The sequence below is a fragment of the Camponotus vicinus genome, unplaced genomic scaffold (assembly GCF_025532165.1).
Source record: "Camponotus vicinus isolate PSW18456_S1 unplaced genomic scaffold, iyCamVici1.0 SCAF_11, whole genome shotgun sequence".
Lineage (NCBI taxonomy): Eukaryota > Metazoa > Arthropoda > Insecta > Hymenoptera > Formicidae > Camponotus > Camponotus vicinus.
In genome coordinates this window covers 13,066,165-13,087,663 of record NW_028141947.1, presented here as the reverse complement: position 1 = coordinate 13,087,663, position 21,499 = coordinate 13,066,165, and the positions used below count along the sequence as shown (strand labels likewise).

At 32.9% G+C, this 21,499-nt stretch overlaps 1 protein-coding gene across 8 annotated transcripts in view; it reads left to right on the top strand.

Annotated features, from left to right (window-relative positions):
• Positions 1-21,499, top strand: part of LOC145961499 (dystrophin, isoforms A/C/F/G/H) — a 425,853-nt gene that overhangs the window by 89,581 nt on the left and 314,773 nt on the right. For all 8 annotated transcript variants that reach the window (XM_083081735.1, XM_083081731.1, XM_083081730.1 and 5 more), the window contains 2 exons: positions 2,162-2,370; positions 9,964-10,062. In XM_083081735.1, the coding sequence (XP_082937861.1) occupies positions 2,162-2,370; positions 9,964-10,062 (308 nt within the window). The remainder of the gene's footprint in view (positions 1-2,161; positions 2,371-9,963; positions 10,063-21,499) is intronic.

The window sequence follows — 21,499 nt, the reverse complement described above, 5'->3', positions numbered from 1 at the left end:
TAATTTTCTTGATTGCAAATTTTTGTCAACAAAATTAAATTATAAATTACATATTGTGAAGTGTGTATTAATATGTATAGAAATTAATACGTTCGAATAACATCGATCTAATTTCTAAGCATCAATGAGATTAATTTTTTATATGTTTATTCATATTGGCAAACCATATAAATACGGAAGATCTTTGACGATTTTTTTTCTCTCAGGTATATGAGTACAAGTACTTAAAGCATACTATGGAAGTAATTTCCTTGCTAATTTTACGCAGTGCTGTTTAGTACCATTCTTATCGAGTAAATGAGAACATCGAGCTTGCATAGCTGTACAAATAAATGATTAACTGTAGGGTAACTAGAGAGGATTCCAGCGTTTGCGGTACGTTTGTCTGAAAGCAAGCATTGTAATCTTCATTACTTCAACTAATTTATAATATTATATTAAAATGACTGTGTGTGTTATAACTGGTTTATTAATACACGTACATACTAATTGATGATAATATGTGAATCATATATCGAAATATACATTAATTTTAACTATTAAATCTTTCTCGCTGTGTGCAAAATTGTCTGCACTGGATTTTTAAAAAAAGAATAATATATGAGTAATTTATTTTTATGATATATATCGAATAGAATATATATTTTATAATAATTCTTGCGATTATAGTGGGGCGAAATTATAAAGTTATTAAAAATTTTTATTTTAATTCGATAAACAATAAATAAACATATAACTGTTATTGTATATTGCTGTAACTCGTATTTGCTGTACGAATGTATAACAGCAATAATATATTACAACAGTAAATTACATGGTTAATTACTGAGATTAATGAACCAAACGGAAATGTTTGATATTACAAGCTCGATTTACCGATTGCCAATGCAATCATATGATATAAAATATTTATTTCGAGATAAAATATAAAAATGCGTATTTATGCAATGTAAAAATATAAAATTTTTTATTCTAACATAATCAAAAATAACTGTAGAAACTTTAATGAGTGCAATTAATATTAATTGTTGCGAATCGATAATATAAACATCTCTGCCCACGATATTGTATTATTGCAATAGATGTAATTACAGTTGTACTATTACTTATTACTAATTATTAATAACTAATAATTAATAACTAATAATCGTTAATTGTTATTAATTTATTAATTTACTCTTTATCGAAACAACAATATGTATGTACATTATGTATCCCGTTTGTATTTCTGTACGTATGGGATATATTAACGTTTATAAGATAGAAAAGGAGCAGAGTTTTATATCATTATTGATTGTAAGTGGCGCAATGCGTTTCTAAGTAACGTTTAAGCGCTAGTAGACGAGCGTTACAAATCGAGGGGTACGAAAAAGCGTTTACGAAAGTTTTCAATTACATTAGAGACGAGCATTAAGCTCGTCTTCGACGACCCTAGCGTAAGGTTCCACCTGGGATATGCCATAGCGTCGCTCCGACTCGATCCGAGAGAATGAAACGGGTAAACTTATAAACTATGAAAATTACTTTCCTATTCAATGAATTGACCGTGCATCCTTCGGTACGTGCCTCGAAACATTCCGCCTCGGTTCTTGCTTCTATCTTCCTTTTTCCTTCAGCGAACTTGTCCTTTCTATCTCATTATCTGTCACCGTACGTGAGAAAAAATACAACGTCGGCGAATTAAATTTTTACCAAGAGCAGAAATGTATTTTCATACGACAGAAAGAAAATCAACAAAGTCTGATAAACATATCATTACATCTCTTTAGGACTCAGACAATAAATCATAATTAACGGTCGGTTAATTTCGGAGCCCGATCTCGGAAAATACCGATTTGATTACTCCCGTATTATTACGAAGGGATGAAAAGGTGAACCGAAATATTTCATGAGAAACTCAATAAGTCAGTGATCTCTCGTTAATCGCGTAGTCGTGAAAATCATTACTGTCGTTAAGCTCGAATGATATCGATAATTCGATGTACGCATATGGCGGCATGGAAACATCGTTGAAACGGATGTCTGAATGCTCGCTTTGCTTCCCGAGAGCGCATCAATTTTCGTCACGTCGGCGGGCAACCGCAGGAGATACGGCCTGCCGACTTTTACGACACGATGCGCCACGCTCTAATGGAGATATGGTTTTGTTTCCCTGTTACAGAAGTGGAAAGGAGTGTAGGCACCGCAGCACCGGGGGCGGCGGGTGCAACTGCAGGGGGCTCTCGGGGGCTGTCACCCTCTCCCGCCCCCTCATCACCGTCGACCCCCGTAGCGACTAGCAGTCCCTCCGTTTCCTCGGCTTCGTCTTCACCTTCACCCTCCACCTCAGCTTCCGCTCTCGTCGCGGGACTCGATAAATCAGTGCTTCAGGTAAGCTCACTTACTTATACGCGTGCGTGAAGCTGCCAGGACAATGTAACTGAAAGATACATACGAAGAAAAGGGACGTACATGGGATATTTTTTTTTATTATATGCTACTTAAGTGTATTCGAGTCTGATCGTTATCATACGTAGCTCTCGTCGTTTTATTTGGATTTTATTAATTTACATTCATCAGTAGACACTTACAATTTGTATAAAATAAATTAATGTTGGTCCATGGAGATAGCACATGTAAAAATGTTATTTGTCTACGTTATTTTAAGGATGACTTCATATCTCAATTGTGTAAAATATTTGGATTCTTTCGAATATTCACTCAACTAAAATTAAACGAAAATAGATATATTGATACAATGTTATTTACATTGTATTAATATGTATTGTATTTTAATTTGAGAGATTCTTTATTATCCTCGCGAAAATCTATTTAAATGTTAACAAGTAAAGCTTCGACTATACATAAAACGACGATAAATTTGTACTAAGAATAGAAATATATTTTCATGTGGCAGAAAGAAAATTAACGAGATTTGATGAACTGATATCATTGTCTCTTTAGAAATCAGACACTCGGTATGTAACAAAAATAATTAATGGTCGGTTAACCAGATCGCGGAAGATATTGATTTGATTACTCCGGTAATGCTACGAGAAGATGGAAATATTCTCAACGAGAAGATCAAATGTTTTGCGATAGTTTTTGCAATTATTCTTGTTGGGAATCGATTTACTCTGTACTCTGTACTCTGTACTTCGACTTCTTTTCTCCCGCGATCGAAACTACGTTGTTATTTCAAATACGAAGCTTTTTACGGGAAATTTTATGTTGGACAAAAGTATGCGAAATTTGTAATGCAAAACTTCGTCGTTTTTCCGCGTCCCCAAAAATGGCGGAGTTACGATAATGGCAAGAGCTTGCCTGTCCTCGGGCATCTCGGCTAATTAAAGTGCATAAATTACGCGAATGCGTAGAGAGAGACTGATGAGAATATGGCAGCGTAATGTGCGTTGCTGGGATCTGACAGTAAGGTCGCGTGTTTTCCGAGCGAATGTCAGCAGAAAATATGTTAAACTACCGTGAAAAATCGCGTATTTTTCGACAAATTCGTCTAGATACTGTAAATGAAACCGATTCATTTTTCGTACATATATTAAAACGCGAATAAAAAATTTAACATTGTGCGTAATATCGTGCAAAATAACGTTTTTACATGAGATATAAAAATATAGGGGTACGCGAATAATGAATATATATCATTAAATTGATATGAATGTTTATATAGCTATATCTTGCGTTTCATATTGCACTTTTTTTGAACTTAACGAGTAGGATATTATTTTTATATTTCTCTGTACCTATGATTTTTTTAAAATTTATTTTTTAAAAACTTTTTGTATTTAAATTGAGAAAAGTATATATAGCCAAGTATACTATAGCCAAAAATAACAGAAGTCTGTTATGTGGCCTCTAATGGAAAAACGTTCTCTTTGTAAACGTAAATTAAAACGCTGTCGTAGATTGTATTAAGCATACATAATTGCGATATTCTATTCTGTGTGCATGCTAGTATATTGCAATGTGTCCCTGAGGGACGAGTCTTAACTTGATTATCGAGGTGTCGACTAGATTATATTCGCTTTCCCTTTGGTATTCAGAGTAGAATGATATAGCTGATCGATATTGCTGATATATTGTCGCTATCCTCTTTTTTATTATCGATATATTACACACATCAATATTATAATTAATAAATCAGAAAATTAGGAAAATTTAATTAAAATTTATATAAACAATAAGAAAGAAATTTGAAGCAATGTTTCGTTGCACGAAAGCTAGTATAAATTTCGCATTGAAAGTTTCTTTATACGAATTAACATTTATTGAAAGTTAATTTTATTCACCCCTTTATATTATTTCGCTTTCGCTTATGCGTACCGACTTCCATAAAGCGGCGAAACAAATTTTGTTACCACTGCTCTCTTCTCTCTGAAACACGGTTCGTCATAAATTACATGTAAATCTGTGACGAAGTACCGAGAATACGGAAACAGGGGAGATACATATATACCTTTTTTGTAGACAGAGATGTCAAACTGTCACGGAGTAATCGGACGGCGCTTCGTGCGTGACATTTTAACTTCGCGAATAATAAAAGCTTTCGTAGTTCTGTTAAGAATGCTGTCCTTTTAGATAACCTTTTATTCTATTATGCTTTTATATATCCCACGTTTGCTGCAATAAAATTTTTTTTCATTACGCTTTTAAACTACATTCTGCCTATTATGTGAAATGCATATTAAAACACAATTTATGAAATATGATATCATATAATATATTTGAAAATATCTGCTTGTCTAAATTGTTTTTATTCTTTATTTGATTTAATTATTTAATCATTTATTAGTATTTATTTATTATAGCTTCTATTTTTAATATTATTCTCGTTACTTTATGTTTTTTCATTTTTTTTAATGGTTTCTCATTATCGATAATATTTCTGGATGCGCAAATTTCGAGAAATTTTTTATGCAAATGGCGAGCAAACTGTATAACTTCGTTGAATCAATGAGAATTGTAAATGACTTTTCCATAGAACTTGCCTGTTGCTAATCGCGAATAATTTATTACATCAGCATACTTTTCATGAGATTTCGACTTGGACTTCTAGACTGCACATTCTTTTCCAGTTGCGATCTGATTACGATGGCACAAATTTCGAAAGAAATGAAATCCCGTCTGAATATTCTGCAATTGGTGGCACAAGTTCGGTTATCAGGGACAAGAATTAGATTTGTGTGACGGCGGTGTGGACAGCACAAGAGGGAAAGGACCGACGCGACGTTCATGCAGGCGTATAACTCGGTCAATTTTATCGAATTACTCCGTCAGCTTCTCTCCCTTTACGCCATTCTGAGCCCCATTCACTCTTCGTGCTCGTGTTGCGGTTCTTACGACGCACATAACTCGGGAGCATAATCTAGTAAATATTCTAAAATAAATTAAGTCAAATTCCATTTCGTATCCTTATAGGATGCTCTCTTCAAAATCCGCCAGCTCGACTGGGATTCGAGCGGGAATGTACAGACTACGTCTTCTATAGCACCCAAAATTTAATTTAAAGATCACTTTGGTTAACGAAAAATTCACTCGGTTTTAGTTAAATACGATAATCATATATACGTCAGTGATCAACATTTTATACATAAATATTTTTGGTTTTGCTGAGAATATCTTTCCACCTCGTTTCACTTTCCATATTATCTTGATCCTTAAATTCAAGCACATCTTTTAGCTTATATTACAATATCATTTAATCAAGTGTACATGTTTTTTTATTCGTTTTGTATATTTTGATTATTTTTTATTATTTGAATTAATCGTATTTTTTTATTAAGATCAGTTTTGCTTCGTTAAGATATATTTATTGCACGATATAACTTAGATGCATATTATATCATTTCTGTCAGTTAAAATTCTCAGGAATTTCTTTCTTTTCGCTGAGGTCATAGGGCGTTTTTTCCACCTGTTTTTCAAGGATTTCTTCTCTTTGAACTCTTGCGACCCAAGTTATCACGTTCATATTTCGCGAAACGTCTTTTGCCCTTTTACTCGTCAGAGTCACGTTACAGTTTCCTTTGAAAACGTGACATTTTACGCGTACTTCGTAAAGGTGAAATAACTTTTGATCTTGCATATGTTGCTTATGTGCAACTGCTGGAAAGCGAGGATACATTTATTATGTCAATATATTTTAATTTTGCAATATTGAGTTTGATTCCGATAAAAAATATTTAAAAGCAGAGTAGTCAAATAGTTATTACAGTGATAGACAGTGTATGAAACTTTACGAGTGTGTAAATATAATTCGACAACATCTTCGTCTATTGTCCAGATAACTTTTACCAACATCTCGGTCAACATTACACAAGCTCCAGTACGCTTTTCCTATTTGCCGAGTCAACAGTCAGATTCAAGCAGCCCATCTAACGCCATAACAGCTATCTCCCTGTTTCTATTTCCGGCTATGCTGTCGCACTGACAAGTATTGTGTTGTTTGCATAAAGCGATGAGATGCCTCGAGGTAACGAAACTTGAACAGAAATCAAGTTGAAAATGAAATTCTATTTTTATGATGGTAAACCACATTTTATTTACTGTTTGTTGTATTGATTCAGCTGTGGAGTTAATTTCAAGAATCTTAATTTAATCAAGTCAATAATAGGGATTGAAATATTTCATCTCACTTAAAGAAATTATATGTTGCGTGTACAATTTATTTAGAATATTTGATATCGATTTAAATATCTATTTTACATTCTAAAGGATGTAGTTTCTTTTTTTTTATTTTATAATTCGAGATTATATAAATTGATTGTGTGTTATCTTATGCTTTACTTTGGTTTAATTGATACAAAGCATTAATTTCATAAATTGTAGGATTGATTAATTAATGTAAATAAGAAATGTTTGTGCTCGACCAGGCAAATTCTCATCGTATATAAAATAAATTTTAATTTTGAAACTTCTCCGAACACAATGTTAATATGCGGTTTCCTATACCGAATTCCCGTGTTCGCGCCCGCGTTTCCGTGGCACTCCAATAATTTGAGTCTCTTTGCGGTATTCAGCTTATTAGATTCTTGGTTACCCTTGTGACAAAATATGTGAGGCTAGTTCGAAAGCTTACATGTGTTCTGTATAAAATACTGAAATAGCAGACATTGTTTTCCAATTGCCGCATAGGGATATGAAAGTGATTTACGACGATATTTCCATGTTTTTATCTTTTCAATGATTCAATTAATTCCGAATTAATTACTAGAAAGATTTATATGTACATAAATTATTAGACGAAGCTTGAACGGAGCGAAACCTGAAATTTTTAACATTGTTTCATAATTCACGTCATGCTAAAAGAATGATTAATATCGCAAGAAGAATTTTTTAATAGTGGTTTATTAACATTTTGTAAAATGTTTTTCGTTACATTTTTATCAAAGTGCGATAATAATCTTGCTGGAGAATGATCATTTTCGGTTTTGCAAACACTACAATAATAATACTACGATAATAATAAAAGTTTCGATTGAAACAAAGAGAGGCTATAGAACAAAAATGAAACAGTTTGTTCAATGAACTGTTTGATGCATCAGAAAGTCATAGAGCGACAATCGAGAAACTTCGTGCAAAGTGCACCTGCGCCAACTTTTCCGCGTTTATTGTCATTCGGGGAACAACAGCATTTCGAAAATCGGTTTCTTGCGAAGAGTATTTTATTGTAAGATAAACATGGAAGAGACAATCATTTGCGAGTTAATATCTTTCAATTCTTTGGATATGTTTTTAGTTATCGAATTGAAAATAAATATAGAGTTATCGGATAAAGAATGATCGAATAATAGTGTTATTTTGTATCAATGTTACGGTTGAAACTCACGATGCTCATCAAAGTAAAAATATCGCACTATTCGATCGCTGCCAAGCGATTCGTTCTCGATGCAGTTGATTTCCGAAGGGAGGTGTGTGTACCTTCTATCACGTCTTTTTTTATTGCTCGGGTGCTAAAGTCCATCGTTAAATTCTTGAAGCGGAATTCTCAGAAACTTTCACGATTCTCGATGAAACGCTCTGTGCATAAGAATAGATATAGATTGTGTGGTGAAAAATATATAACGGACACGTAAGCTTACTCGTGAAGTTTTATATCGTAAAAGCTTATATCGTAGCAGACAATAAATGATAGCTATATTTCAGTTGTCTAAAAATCAGAAAATAAAAATATCGAAGAAGCTTCAATATCTTATATTTTCTAACAAACTCTTTTTAAAAAACTAATAAAAGTGTACAGCTTACGAATTATATCTCTCGTAAGAATTGAACGAAAAAAAAATCAATGTTTTCAATTTTATTTTTATCTCTTATTCTTAAGTCTCTTGATAATTCAATGAATTATTTTGAAAGCAATAATAAAGTGTGTAAATATGATTTCTCGAATAATTATGAATTTTGCTAAATAACAGGGATTATTATTTAGACTTGTATATTTTAATCACATACACAGATTTTTGAAATTGTATTTGCAGAAAAAGAACGATTAATCTCCTAATTATGAAAATGTATAAATCGTGATTTTATGCTCATTTTGAAATGCGAGGGATATGATCAGACACTTCGACAACAGGTACTTAATCAAGACCGCTTCGGACAAGGGTGGGTGAAAGGCGAAACGAGGCCCGGAGCTTAGACTAGATGGTAGACTCTGGGGCTTGCCGGACCGAGCGGGACCTTAATTTCCTGTAGCACTACGGTTTATCTCTCCCGCGATTTATCGACTCCCTCGAAAGTTCCATGTTCGCGATTCGAAACCCTCGTCGAATGCTAGTTCGGGTTCCTTGCCCGCTGGCTTATATTCGCCGATCGATGATCAGCCGAGTGTCAGTCCGAGAATTTCGTAGTGCTTTTTTTCAATATATTGTTTGTCATATAAACGTTTATTTGGATGCCACGATCTTTTCAAGTATTTCAAGTAGAATTCTCTCTCGTGCGCGAAATACACGAACAAGCTACGCTAAAATCGCTAGCAGAAATATTGCCGGTGTCTAGCGGAGCGTTACACGTGCACACATGCCCGTATGGGCTTTTAAATTTATTATTGGCTTTACAATTCGTAGTTGTTCCAATGGAAATGCGATTACGCAACTCGCCTTGATATTTAATTAAACGCACCGATAGAGCCATTTACAAGAAAAAACTCCATCGTAATGATTGTTGGAAAATGTAAATTTATAACACAATTGAGAGTGCTTACTCACGCTGTGTATTGCTGATTCTAATCCATTTACAATAATTAAGTTGTAAACTGTTTTTTGCGAGTGGATATTATTTTCTTTGAAAATTACTTCATACGATTATTTATTCCACATGTTATTATTTAACATGTTGCGAAAATAAAACTTGGATCAAGAATTTAAATTGCAATCACACGGAATATTTCTTCGAAGTTCGATAGAAATTTTTCAGAATACCCAGTACATTTCATGTTCATTTATCCTTACTTCTTAATGGATATTGTGGTACGACGTAAATCGAAGTCGGCCACTTACGAACGGACACTCCCTACTAATTTCCGGCAGCAAATATCTTGATTCCGGTCTTGCCTCTCCTTCCCTTTTCGCTAGCCAACGGCTCTTTTCCATCTCATTTGAACCACTTTTGGATGATAGAGACATTTCCCGCCGATTCGCACTTTCCCAAGAGACACGAGTTAATTGCTACGGCTAATTTTTTAATGTACCATTTGTGATAACTTATCGATTTATAAATTAACTAGTAATCGAAGATATATTGTTAATTTAAAGTCACGTTCTTGTTTTGAAAATGATTATCTGTTTGATATCATCTTTATTTATTTTTTTAATAGAAAAATATTATAATTTTTCGTTAATTGCACAGGTTTTTTTTTAACATAAAGAGAATTCAGCAAATATGAATCATCATTTATATCACGACTTCTTGTTACAATATAGTACATTATTATAATTTTTTTGCTCGCTTATGAGATTGCCGCTTATGTTGCAGATACGTGACTGGCTTACGGTCGAAGAAGGGATGTTGCGACAACAATCCGTAGTCGTCGGCGATGTCGACGAAATTATGCATCTTCTTGATAAGCAAAAGGTGAGTCAATTATCAAAAACTATTGTTTACACGCAGCACATTGCTTTTTGAATAAATATCTATAATTATATATATTATAATATTAATAATTAAATTAAAACAATATTTATTTATTATGAGATACAATTTATAAGATATGTTTTCAACGCGAGATCCTTCAAAAGTATAATAGGAAAATTATTTATTTGCACATACTCGAAAATAACAAGATCTACACATGTGATAATCTTGAATTATCTAGTGTGTATCGTGACTTACGTTATTTATATTTTGATTAGTCGCATGTGCTTTTATTGAACCGCCTTAGCTGTAAAGATTCCAAACGCGAACGAACGATTGCCGGGACGTTGTCGTGCCTTTGAAGTTTATCGTAATTTGCCGAGTCAAGCTGCAATGCTTCCAAGCTACCTCATTCGTGCTTGCGTGGCATTATTGGAAGCTCGCCTGTCGCTTTTTCTTTTTATTTCCTTTCCTTTATTCTTGTTTTAACAACAACGATTCTGCCGTCGAAAGCGGCGGTCACGAAATCGTGGGCGTTTTTACGCGCTGCTTATCTGCTTTATTACTTAAATAATAATAACTTGCGCTTTATTTTCAATGCATTAAGAATTTTATTTTGCGATAATTATCGGTTACCGATCTTTTCAAATAGATATCGCGAAATTCATGTATATATATCATTATGGTTTTTCATCGTCTCATCGTATCTTGTGCGGTAAAAGCAGCAGAGAGCTAAAAGCTCCAGCGTCGGTAACCTGGCAAACTGTCATTGCCATGCAGTCGATATTTCAACCCCCAGGGTTTGACTCGAGTGCTCGCTGCAGGGGTAAGTGCTCATCGCCCGTCTTTTTCACAAAATCAGTCTGGTATAATACCATGAGTGGAAAAGTTATCAGCGAATGATGATAGGAAGAGAGAAGCTCCTTTGATCGCGATTAAGGGCTACGACCAGTTTCCAAGGTACAAAGGTAGGGGTGTTTAGGATAGGTGATTGACCGGGAAAGCCCTGACATTGGCATTGGCATTAAGGGTTCCGACGAACATTGCCACGCCTTCCTTTGTGCGTCGACGTCGCGGCGTCGTGTTGCGCGCGTTATTCCGCCATAGTCGTTAATTGCATTGGACTTAATGGATCGATATCCAGAATTGCGAGCGACACGAAATCTCACTTTATAGACAACGTAACAGATAAGTTAGAAGAATATCCACTTTACCGAAATGTATGATATAATGTACTTTTTCTTAAATTATACATATTAATATATTTCATGTACAGTTTCTTATGATTATTATTGTATTATATAATTTATATATGTATATAAAATGATTATCGAGTAAAATCGTTACACAAGAAATAATTAAATATAACATTATCTTTTTACATTTATTGAATTACATTTTATACTTTTTTTATATATATGCAAAGTTACCACATATCATATTTAGTAAAAGATTGATATCTCTTTCTCTTTTTATGTTTTTTTTTATTTATTTTGTATTATATTTCTTCTTGGATTAAATATGAAGTTTTTAAATATATATATATATATATTATATCATACATGAAATTTTTTTCAAACTCGCAATTGCAATAATAAACTTTTTATGACATGACTTCCTTTTCTTACTTTATCATACAGCTTTTTGTATTCGCTGATTATGGGACTCTGTAAATCTAACATTAGACTATAAAAACGCTATGCGATACGGCTCTATTATGGATTTCTGCCGTAAAAACTTGCACGTTATCGAGACATTTTTATATTCTCGAATATACATATCTGGCTTTTCTTCCCCATCACATTCTCATAGCAGTGTTCTCCCATGAAAAAAGTTTACCGCGAAAATAATACGAACGTTTATCGTAAATTTTCTCGGGCCAAGACACAGAGAGTACATTATCGTACGCTCCTTTATTCCTCTTGCTTTTCTGCATTAAGTCGCGGAAGCTTGCACAATGTCAACTTTGAGAAACTGGCATTTTCCGAGTCGCATTCTTCCGCGTAAGGGCGCAAGAGTTTCGCAATTTCAAACTCCCATTTTAATACTCTACCACTTTTAAAACCGCGCCAAATATTTCCGCTCCATTTCTCTCGAGGCGTAATTGTAATTTTGATTGACGATAATTATGTTTCTTTCTTCATCCTTTTACATTTTAATTTTAATAGGATTCATTATAATACACACACACACTTTTTTTAAGGACACATGAATGTAAATGAGGGGGAAATAATATGATTCATTAATTTTTTCAATATGGCAGCATTCTTTCTCGAACGAAAATAATGTTGCACATGGCAGATTTTTTGTTCGTTAATGAGAACACTTCGAAAAGAAAATCGGCGTGATAAGGTTTCCTTCGGGTAGAAATTCTTCTCTATTCGGACGCGGAAGCGGAGTCATTTTTTTTTCTCGCGCCGCACACCAGACGGTTGTGAATGAGACAAATGACGCATTTGATTGATCAGTGAAATTGTATTCTGACAAACGCCAAATCATACGGGGTATTCTTTCTGCTTATACTTCAGAACGGAGATGCAAAATTTTCGGACGCATTTTGAGGGATGACCGAAAACAATAGGTTTGTTACGGTAGCGTTGTTATTGATTTCCGATTGGGAGGAAACTGAGGAAGATATTTTGACTCGCGAAAGGTGCAGGGAATGAAAAGACAGGGATTTCAGAGAATGTATTGAATTCTTCGCATATATGTCGATAGTTGATATTTCGAGTTAGATTTTGTCCCGCTTAATTTTGGTTAAGTAAATCCAGAAGCTAATTATATATCCGAGAGAAACAGAGAGAGAATTATATATATTCGACAATGCGCGACTAGGATATTTGTACGAAGTAATGCTGACATCTCACTTTAAATCATATTACAATTATAGTCGTCTCGTAATTGTCACAGTAGATTTTGTCTCTCTATCTCACGAGCTTACTTAAGCTTGTTCCACTGTTAACATTACACAAGTCATTGTCGTCACCTGCCACGTAACAGGATTCGCCCGACAAAGCCCAATTACGAGATCCGAGCTATATGTTGGCGTGAAATGTGCTTTCAGTCACTCGCATTCTTGTTTTAAACGATGAAGTTTTTTATAAAGTAGAGTAACTATCGTAACAAGAACGTGTTCAAACAATCAAACAATAACAAAACATGACACATACATATGAATGCGTTATAAATATTAATTGTTTTTATCGAACATCATGGATTTCCGATAATAACAATTTCTACTATATTTTTATTATACGAATTACTTTTTTTGACATCTCTCAATTCAAATTTCTCGTAAAACAAATATTTTTAAATTTAATATATTTTAATAGCAAAATATGGACTATATATCCTTTTTCTTTTTATATTAACATTAAAAATAAATTGTTATTGTTTAAAATTCGCGAAATTTTTCTTTGTCCTATAGGCTATTTTAAATAAACGAATAACTTATTCAATAGAATTGTATTTAAACCATGGATATTATTATCAATTTTAGATTACTTTTTAAAAATAATTTTCTATCTTTTTAATTATTTAAGTAATAATTATTTGATCATAAACTGTAATATATGGTTATTTATAATCTATTATTAATAAATTATTTTATTTACTTATATCTCTTGAAAGGAATCTTACAAGTAATGAAGGAGAATTCGTAATCTCTTTTCTCACTACGATGACAATGTCTATATTGTTCGTAAACCATTCCCTCGCTGATTGTTCTACAGCGTGTGCAATCTTGTACAAGCTATACAAGCTTCTTCGTCTTTCGGACGATGTCCCTCACACCGGTTACAATAAACGTCTGCTTCATTATTTCTTTCGTTTCCTTCGTCCGGCTTTGTTGCCGATGTCTGATAAGTCTGGCACGCCATCTCATCGCTTTTCCCCATAGGATTCACAGGATTTCAGGGTTGCGCTCCTTATACCAGCAACGCGAAGGACTAATGCCAGGAAGCTGCGCGCGCGCGCGTCTGTAGTTATGAAGAACCTTCCACGATCTCGCAATTTCCCGGCTATGCCGGTATCTGGTGAATAGTCGTCCTCATTCCATAACATGCGTATGAGCTTACAGCTTGTATATACAGTTATACGCATCGGCTGTGTACAGAATGTCGTAGATTGTTCATGAAAATTGAAATTTCGCCGCCTTCTTGTCCATTCCATTAATATAGATACGTATTAATTTCAGATAAAATTCATTCTCATGTGATTTCGCGATTAGGCATCATCAGTGAGATTATTGGATTCAAATAAAACGATAAATCGACTAACAGAATTGCTTTCTTTTCTTTTAATTTTACAAGCGCTTTAATTATCTGAAATGTGATTTGATATTTCAAGAAAGAATATGATATTATATGTCATTGTAACATTTGTAAAATCGATTGCATTATTACTGTTGAAACTGAAGATTAATTTTCTATAGATAATTTGTCATTTTTTTGTGAATAGTTTTGTTTTCATCTAATATTTTTCAGATTTAATAATAAATGTTGCGATTTTTTTTATTACGTTAAAAATTTACAGAAGATAATTATAAATGTTTTTAAATTTCCTATTTTTATATTTGAAAAAGAAATTGTGAAATTTTTTGATTTACTTATTTCTTTTATTTCATAGAATTTCGTACCTCAGAAAGTAGGAAGAAGTATAATATTTAATTAGACCGAGTTTTGACGAAGTTTGTTTCCGCCTCGCTAGATACTATAATTATTTCCGTAATTTATATCGTTAGACTTTCATAACCGACTTATACCTTCAGTAATGTCGAACTTCGACGTAACAACTTTGTTGCAAAAGTTAACTATTGTAAATTAATTTTATATTCAATTAATTCTTTTTTCTAAGCAAAATCCAACTTTTGATCCAAGTTTTGAGAAAAAGTATTTTCTGTTATGATTTTATAGTACGAAAAGATTGAGTATAACATTATAATTTAAACATGTATATGTATCTGTGAAAATCTTATAAAAAGAATTTTCAATAATTATATTTATTATTAATTATAAATATTTTGTTTTGAAAAAATACTAAAACAAAGATACAAAAATTGCACACATATATAATATACATATTGCTTTTGAACATTGTTTTTTTTTTCTTTATGAAATACTGTGCAAGAAGAGCATGTTTGCATGTGTATTGCAGTTACGAAGTTCCTGCTATAAAGTATGTGGCATCATATACACTGGGATATTTAATTACTGCATTTTTCTCCGCGAAAATTTTTTCAATTAATGTTATGGAATTGCAGACTTTTTACAGCCGACATTTTGAGCCACATAGAAAGTTCATAGTGCGCGATGAGAATATATATAGTTACATAAAATAGACCGAGCTTGTTAAAAAGGGTATCGCAAAGAAAAGCCGACAAACGTCTCGTTTGTATAATCATGTGGCCGTAGGTAATTTTAATAAACTTTTTTAACTGCATGTTTACGTTGTTATATGTAACTGCTTTCAGCAAAGTTATTTTTTCGTATATTATTTTAACTCTTTCGTGTGATTTATAAACTTTTTATGATTAAAATTTTAATAATTATATGTTGTACTAATATATTGTAAAATTTGTGAAATTTAAAAATTTTACATTTTATATTTATATATCTTAGATAAAAATAATGTTGAATTTTTGTGATACACGCATATTTTATATCGTAATAAAATAAATAGTAGCTACAAAATAAATGATAATATAATTCAGTAATATTTTGATATGTAAATATTGTAAGATATATATTTCAATTATATTTAAACTATTGGCTATTTTAATTGTTGTTTTGTTAAAAGATTTTCGCGAAACATTATTTAATTTGTATTTGTCCACTTTAGGTAATTGCTCTATATTTTAAAAACATTTAGCAGACCTTAAGCGTGCTCGCATGACGCATTATGATATTTTTGTAATATATCTGGAGCGTTTTTACATGATACACATATCACATAGATATACAAACACGCACATTTATTTCTAACTTGGAGAATAATTTGCGTTTTTTTTTCATTTCGTTAGTCACTTTCATCCTATCCTTTTCACGTGTCAAGCGATTTTGATTTTTTTTGTCACTATGCCATTTGATATTTTATGATTTAGAGAGGAAGGAGGAAGGCTTGCAGTTGCTTGCTTTTATGCCACTCGTGCCAGTCGTCGCGCACTTCGGTTAATGGCACAAATGCGTTTGTGACATAAACCGTACATCTTCATATACGTCGTGGTTACTTTCGTGTTACATTCGTGTAGTGGATATACGATCCGTGTATTTTTGCTAAAAAAGCGACATATTTCTAAAAAAGTGGTTTATGTTGCGAGATACTTGATATTTTTGCTTTTTTTGATTATATATGATAATTGATATTAATATCAACAATAGTTAGCTTGTTAATTTATCAACGCAATATTTTTGTTATCTATATGCTGCTTTTATCATATTAAATACAATTTACGGTAGAGTGAGTACTTGCTTGCCGCGTAAAAGTAATTTTAGAACCCATTAGCACGTTTATATCACATGTGTGAAAACATTATTTGATAATACTTTTTAAATATATTTAATGAAATTTCACTCGCTGATTGATTACAAAATTTCTCACGTGCTTTTGCCTTCTCTATGCGTACTTATTATTTTTCCCATTTCATCTCCGTCATACTACCTTTTGCATCTTTCATTCCTATGTCCGTAGGCGACGAAAAATGCAATCATGAAACTCGGCGACGCGATACAGCCCGAGGAAATATGTTCGCGGTTGATAAGCATACCTGCGCGAGTTGCGCGAGCTTTTCTCGCGAGATTTTCAATAGTTTTAGACAAACCTATTTGCATGAGAATACTTGACTATCGTTTCAAGCCATACGAGGCGTTCTCTGGATAATTTAATTTAAATTTAAGCTTAAATTTCTTATAGATGCTATATATATATAATATTTTAGAAACACTATTCCAAATTTTTAAAAGCAAAATATAATATTAAAAACTAATAATTTTAACGTTATATTAACGTAGCATTAAACGTGACAAAATAAGCATACTTATGTCATATCTTAATATTCTATATTAAATGTAATAAAAAATAATTTATTAATATATATATATATATATATATATATATATATTATATATAATATTGCACAATTTTTTCCTAAACAACGCATTATGAAAATTTTCATACGGCATAATGTAGCGGAATAATTATTTAGGATTTAATTATTAAATTTACAGTATAATTAGGCAGGATTTAATAACTAAATTTACCGTAATAAAGTAGCATTTAAATTTTATACGGTAATGTGTTTTCAATAGAATCGCATTGGGGTGGTTAAGAGATCTTTTTACGCCTTTGCAATTATAACACGGTGGAGTGTTTTGCGTGTGCGCAATACGCATCTTCTTTGTCGATCCCTGTTCCATTGGATTTGGTGTAATGGCAGCGACGGGTTGAAACACACGTTTTGCATTTAAAAGTTTTATTTAATTTTAAAACTGCGATCTCTATATCATATTACAATTTTATTTAAAAAGATTGCGATTGACGCATAACTTATTTTGCATTATTTATTATACATTATAAAATTGAATAAAAAAATAGATAATCGACTTGGATATATTTGTCGAGGTATACATATTAGCTCTATTTTTAAGCGTGCAAGCTGAATATTTCCCGATGAAAATTACTTTAAGCTTATTAGCACACGCTCATCTTATATTTCCTTATGTGAAGTTTATTACTATCGATCGATTGATAATCAGTTTTTTGAACTTAGATATTTTTGACAAGACGGTAATTTCCGATTTGTCAAGAAGTGAGAAATTTATACAAATTCTTCATAATCAATGATGGATAAATCCACGTTTGCTTCGAATTTCGTATAAAGCTCGCAGCATTCGCTAAGCAGCACCCTTCGCTATACGAATTTTGCACCCTACGGACTCCATATACATCCCGTAGGATGGAGGATATATATATATATACATCGTTCCCTGGCTACCAAGGGTACCCATGAAGCAGCGTCAGATGCTGAATTCAGTTCGACGACGCGCTTCCATCGAAGTACACGCGTTCGAAAATCATGTAGCGCGACGTGGCGGAGTTATTTATTAATTATTGTTGATACGATCATCGATCGATTGCACGTAATCTCTCGCTACGCTTTCGGTTGCACTTTTTGTATCACTGTCGTGGACAGTTTTACGATTTTTAGTGTTAACGCAGCTCTCGACGTACAATGTGTTTGCGCACATGGTTACTCAGCCTGTACACAGCAAATTACAAATATTTGTCTTGTTAACGAATGGGAAGCTGATTATCCGAAAATTTGAAATCTTGTATTTATAGGTTTTTGCGAGATATCATCAGAATTATGCATGATCGATTTTGCTAAATTTAAACAGTATCGATAATTTTTTACTGTCATCTATCAACATATAGGTCGGCAAGTGCAGTTTTTGATAAATTGTATCAACCATCTATGTATATCATTTGAAGAGACGTAAATAACACATATTTATTTTATATAATATACACTATAAATTTATTTGTTATTTACATCTCTTCCAAAATTGATTTACATTTAATATTTTACGTTTATTTAATGTCGAATTTGAATTTACCATACTCGCTCTTGCAAGAGACTTGATGATTTTTGTGATTTTTTAACTTTTTATAATATAAAAGTCACGAATAATTATTTACATGAGTGATTTAAAATCGAACTCTTTATTGTTTTGCTCTCACGATTTGTAGTGTTTAAATATACGTAATCGTATTAAAGATCTGCTATCGCACGTGGAATCGATAATCTAATTTTGACGAAAGGGGCCCAATGAAAATTAGAGATGCAGCCGGCGAAATACCGAACGAAACGAAAATCGATACAGCATACCCGGCTTCCTCTCTATCTCTGTCTCACGACTCCTTCCTCCCTCCTTGTCGCGGGGAAAATCCGGCGTCACCGAACGAATATCGTATAGTAAAACGAGAAACACTGTACTGGTTTGAACTTGTCTATTCAAACTATATGTGGTTGATTTAAACTAAAACATTTTAGTAGAACTGTGAGATGTGTTTTAGCAAAATACACTTTTGTAACTTTCAACAATTGAGTTTAGTAAATCGATTATAGACATAATGCATTAACAAATTATAGACTAGTCGTACAATATTATAGCATGTATACGAAATTTTAGAATTTTATTCTCCAATTTTATGTGTTTGTTTAAATTCTTTTACAAATATGTTTTATATTAGATTTTTTACAAGAGCAATCCGTGTTATTGTTTAATATAAAATACATACTCATATTTTATAGACGAAACATAGTTATTAAAGTATCATAAAATGAAATTGGCGAATAAATCATAAAGAAAGATGAAAACGGAATTTATGAAAAGTAAAATGTGTTCTAGCAAAATTTTGTGCGTTATCAAGATTATATTGATATAATTGATATAATGTTTGATATAATTTTTACAATTATATTATATTTTCTTTACGAATAAAATACGGAATTTTTCTATCAAATGATAGACATTAGACGATATATATCGCTACGTCAAATATACATGTATTGAAGAAGTGCTAAAGAGAGTAATAACTGATCATTTCGACAAAATTGGTTGAAAATTAAATTTTTACGATGTCTCATGCACAATGTTACATACGCGACATCCAATATTTACGTTAATACGTGAACAAAATCTTTTATTCATTACTAATATCGACTAGTTTTTCGCACTTTTCGTAAACTATTTGGAATCGACAACGTCCGAGTTTAGGTCCGTTTTCGAAAGCATTTTCATTGTGATGAAATTGAATCTTTTATCCGCCCTAACGCTGTCTCGGATGTCTCGGAGTTTTGACATTGCGGGTGGCCGCTATGTTCGCATTACGTGTCACATCAACGATTTGGACTATGCAAGCCGATGCGAGCTGACAGCCTGACAGGCAATGGTTTGACATTTTGTCTTTCCTGATATGCTCTTCTCGTTTGATCAAAAGTAATATATTTTTCATTAGTGCGCGTATCGTTATTTCTTTTCTTTTTTTTCTTTCGATTTTCGTTGTTTATTTTAGTAAGGAAATGCGCTATTTCCATTTTTAAATAACTGCACGAAAGGTAAATTATCGATTAACTGCATCCTCATTGATTTTATATATACTATAAAAGAAAGAATGTTTTTTTGGAAGAATTTAATTTCTAAGCTTCCTTGCTTTTAATGTTATTAAAAATCGATACCTCGTGTCGGTCGATAGAGTACATATATGAAAACTATAGCAAGATGACGAACTGTGTAGTTTTCACTTTATTTTCATGTTATACGATGCGTAAACGATTATGATAACGTATTGATGGATTACACGGAAAATTTACTTTATGAAGACGAAAGAGTAGAAAATATTAGTGTAATCTAGCCGTGAAAATAGTGGAAGTTTGTATGAGATATAAATGCAACAGCGCGCTCCGTTATTAAAAAATCTATCTGGAGCGGGATATATAGATTATATAAGTTGTCTTCAAAAACGCATTGTCTATTATGAGACCTCGCAAGTAAATATGACATTTTGGAACAAGTTACAACGGAAATTTTAAAATTGTAAAAATGCTCATATTTTTATTTCCTACTATTATCATTTTAATCCGACGCATTGTTGGACAGAATCATATGGAGAAACGCTCGATTGAAAGAGCTCAGGGGACCGCGGAAAAATTTTATATCGCGTAAACATGTGTATATATATATACACATATATACACATATATATATATGTACATATGTACATATGTGTATATGTGTATATGTGTATATATGTACACATATACACATATATATATATATGTACATATATGTATAGATGTTTTGTTAATCCAGACTGCATACGAGCTTTTTTACACGATAGCTGCTCCGATTTAACGGGTGACGGCAGCGGCAGAGTCAAAGTGCGCGCGTGATTGGCAGAACTATCGCTTATGTGCTTTGTCCGATCCGGCTAGATACATGAGCGTAAAGTGACCGTGTCCGGCAAAAGACAAAAAAGAAGCTATCAAAAGCTATCGTGCGCGACGCAAAGTGTGAGGGAGACCCTGTGCGATGGATCGGAAGGAGTCTTCTCAGCCCGGCACGTCGGCCGCGTCGTCTATGTACACCGGCACCCTGCAGCTTCGCTTTAACGTAAGTGAATAAAAAGGAGCAAAGCGAATAGAGAGAAAAAGAGGGAGAGAGAAAAAGAATGGAAGAGGCAGAACTCTTTGAAATCGGCGAGAAGCTTTGCGCGGGCAACATTTGCGGGAAACATACTCTCAATATCTGAAATTGACCACGTTTCTACCGCGCTCGATGCGGAATTTTCGTCCCCTTTGGATTCTTTCTTGTGTTTCATGTAAGGATAAAAATGTATGAAAAAAATAAATATTTCTATGGTGTGTTTTAATCTCTTA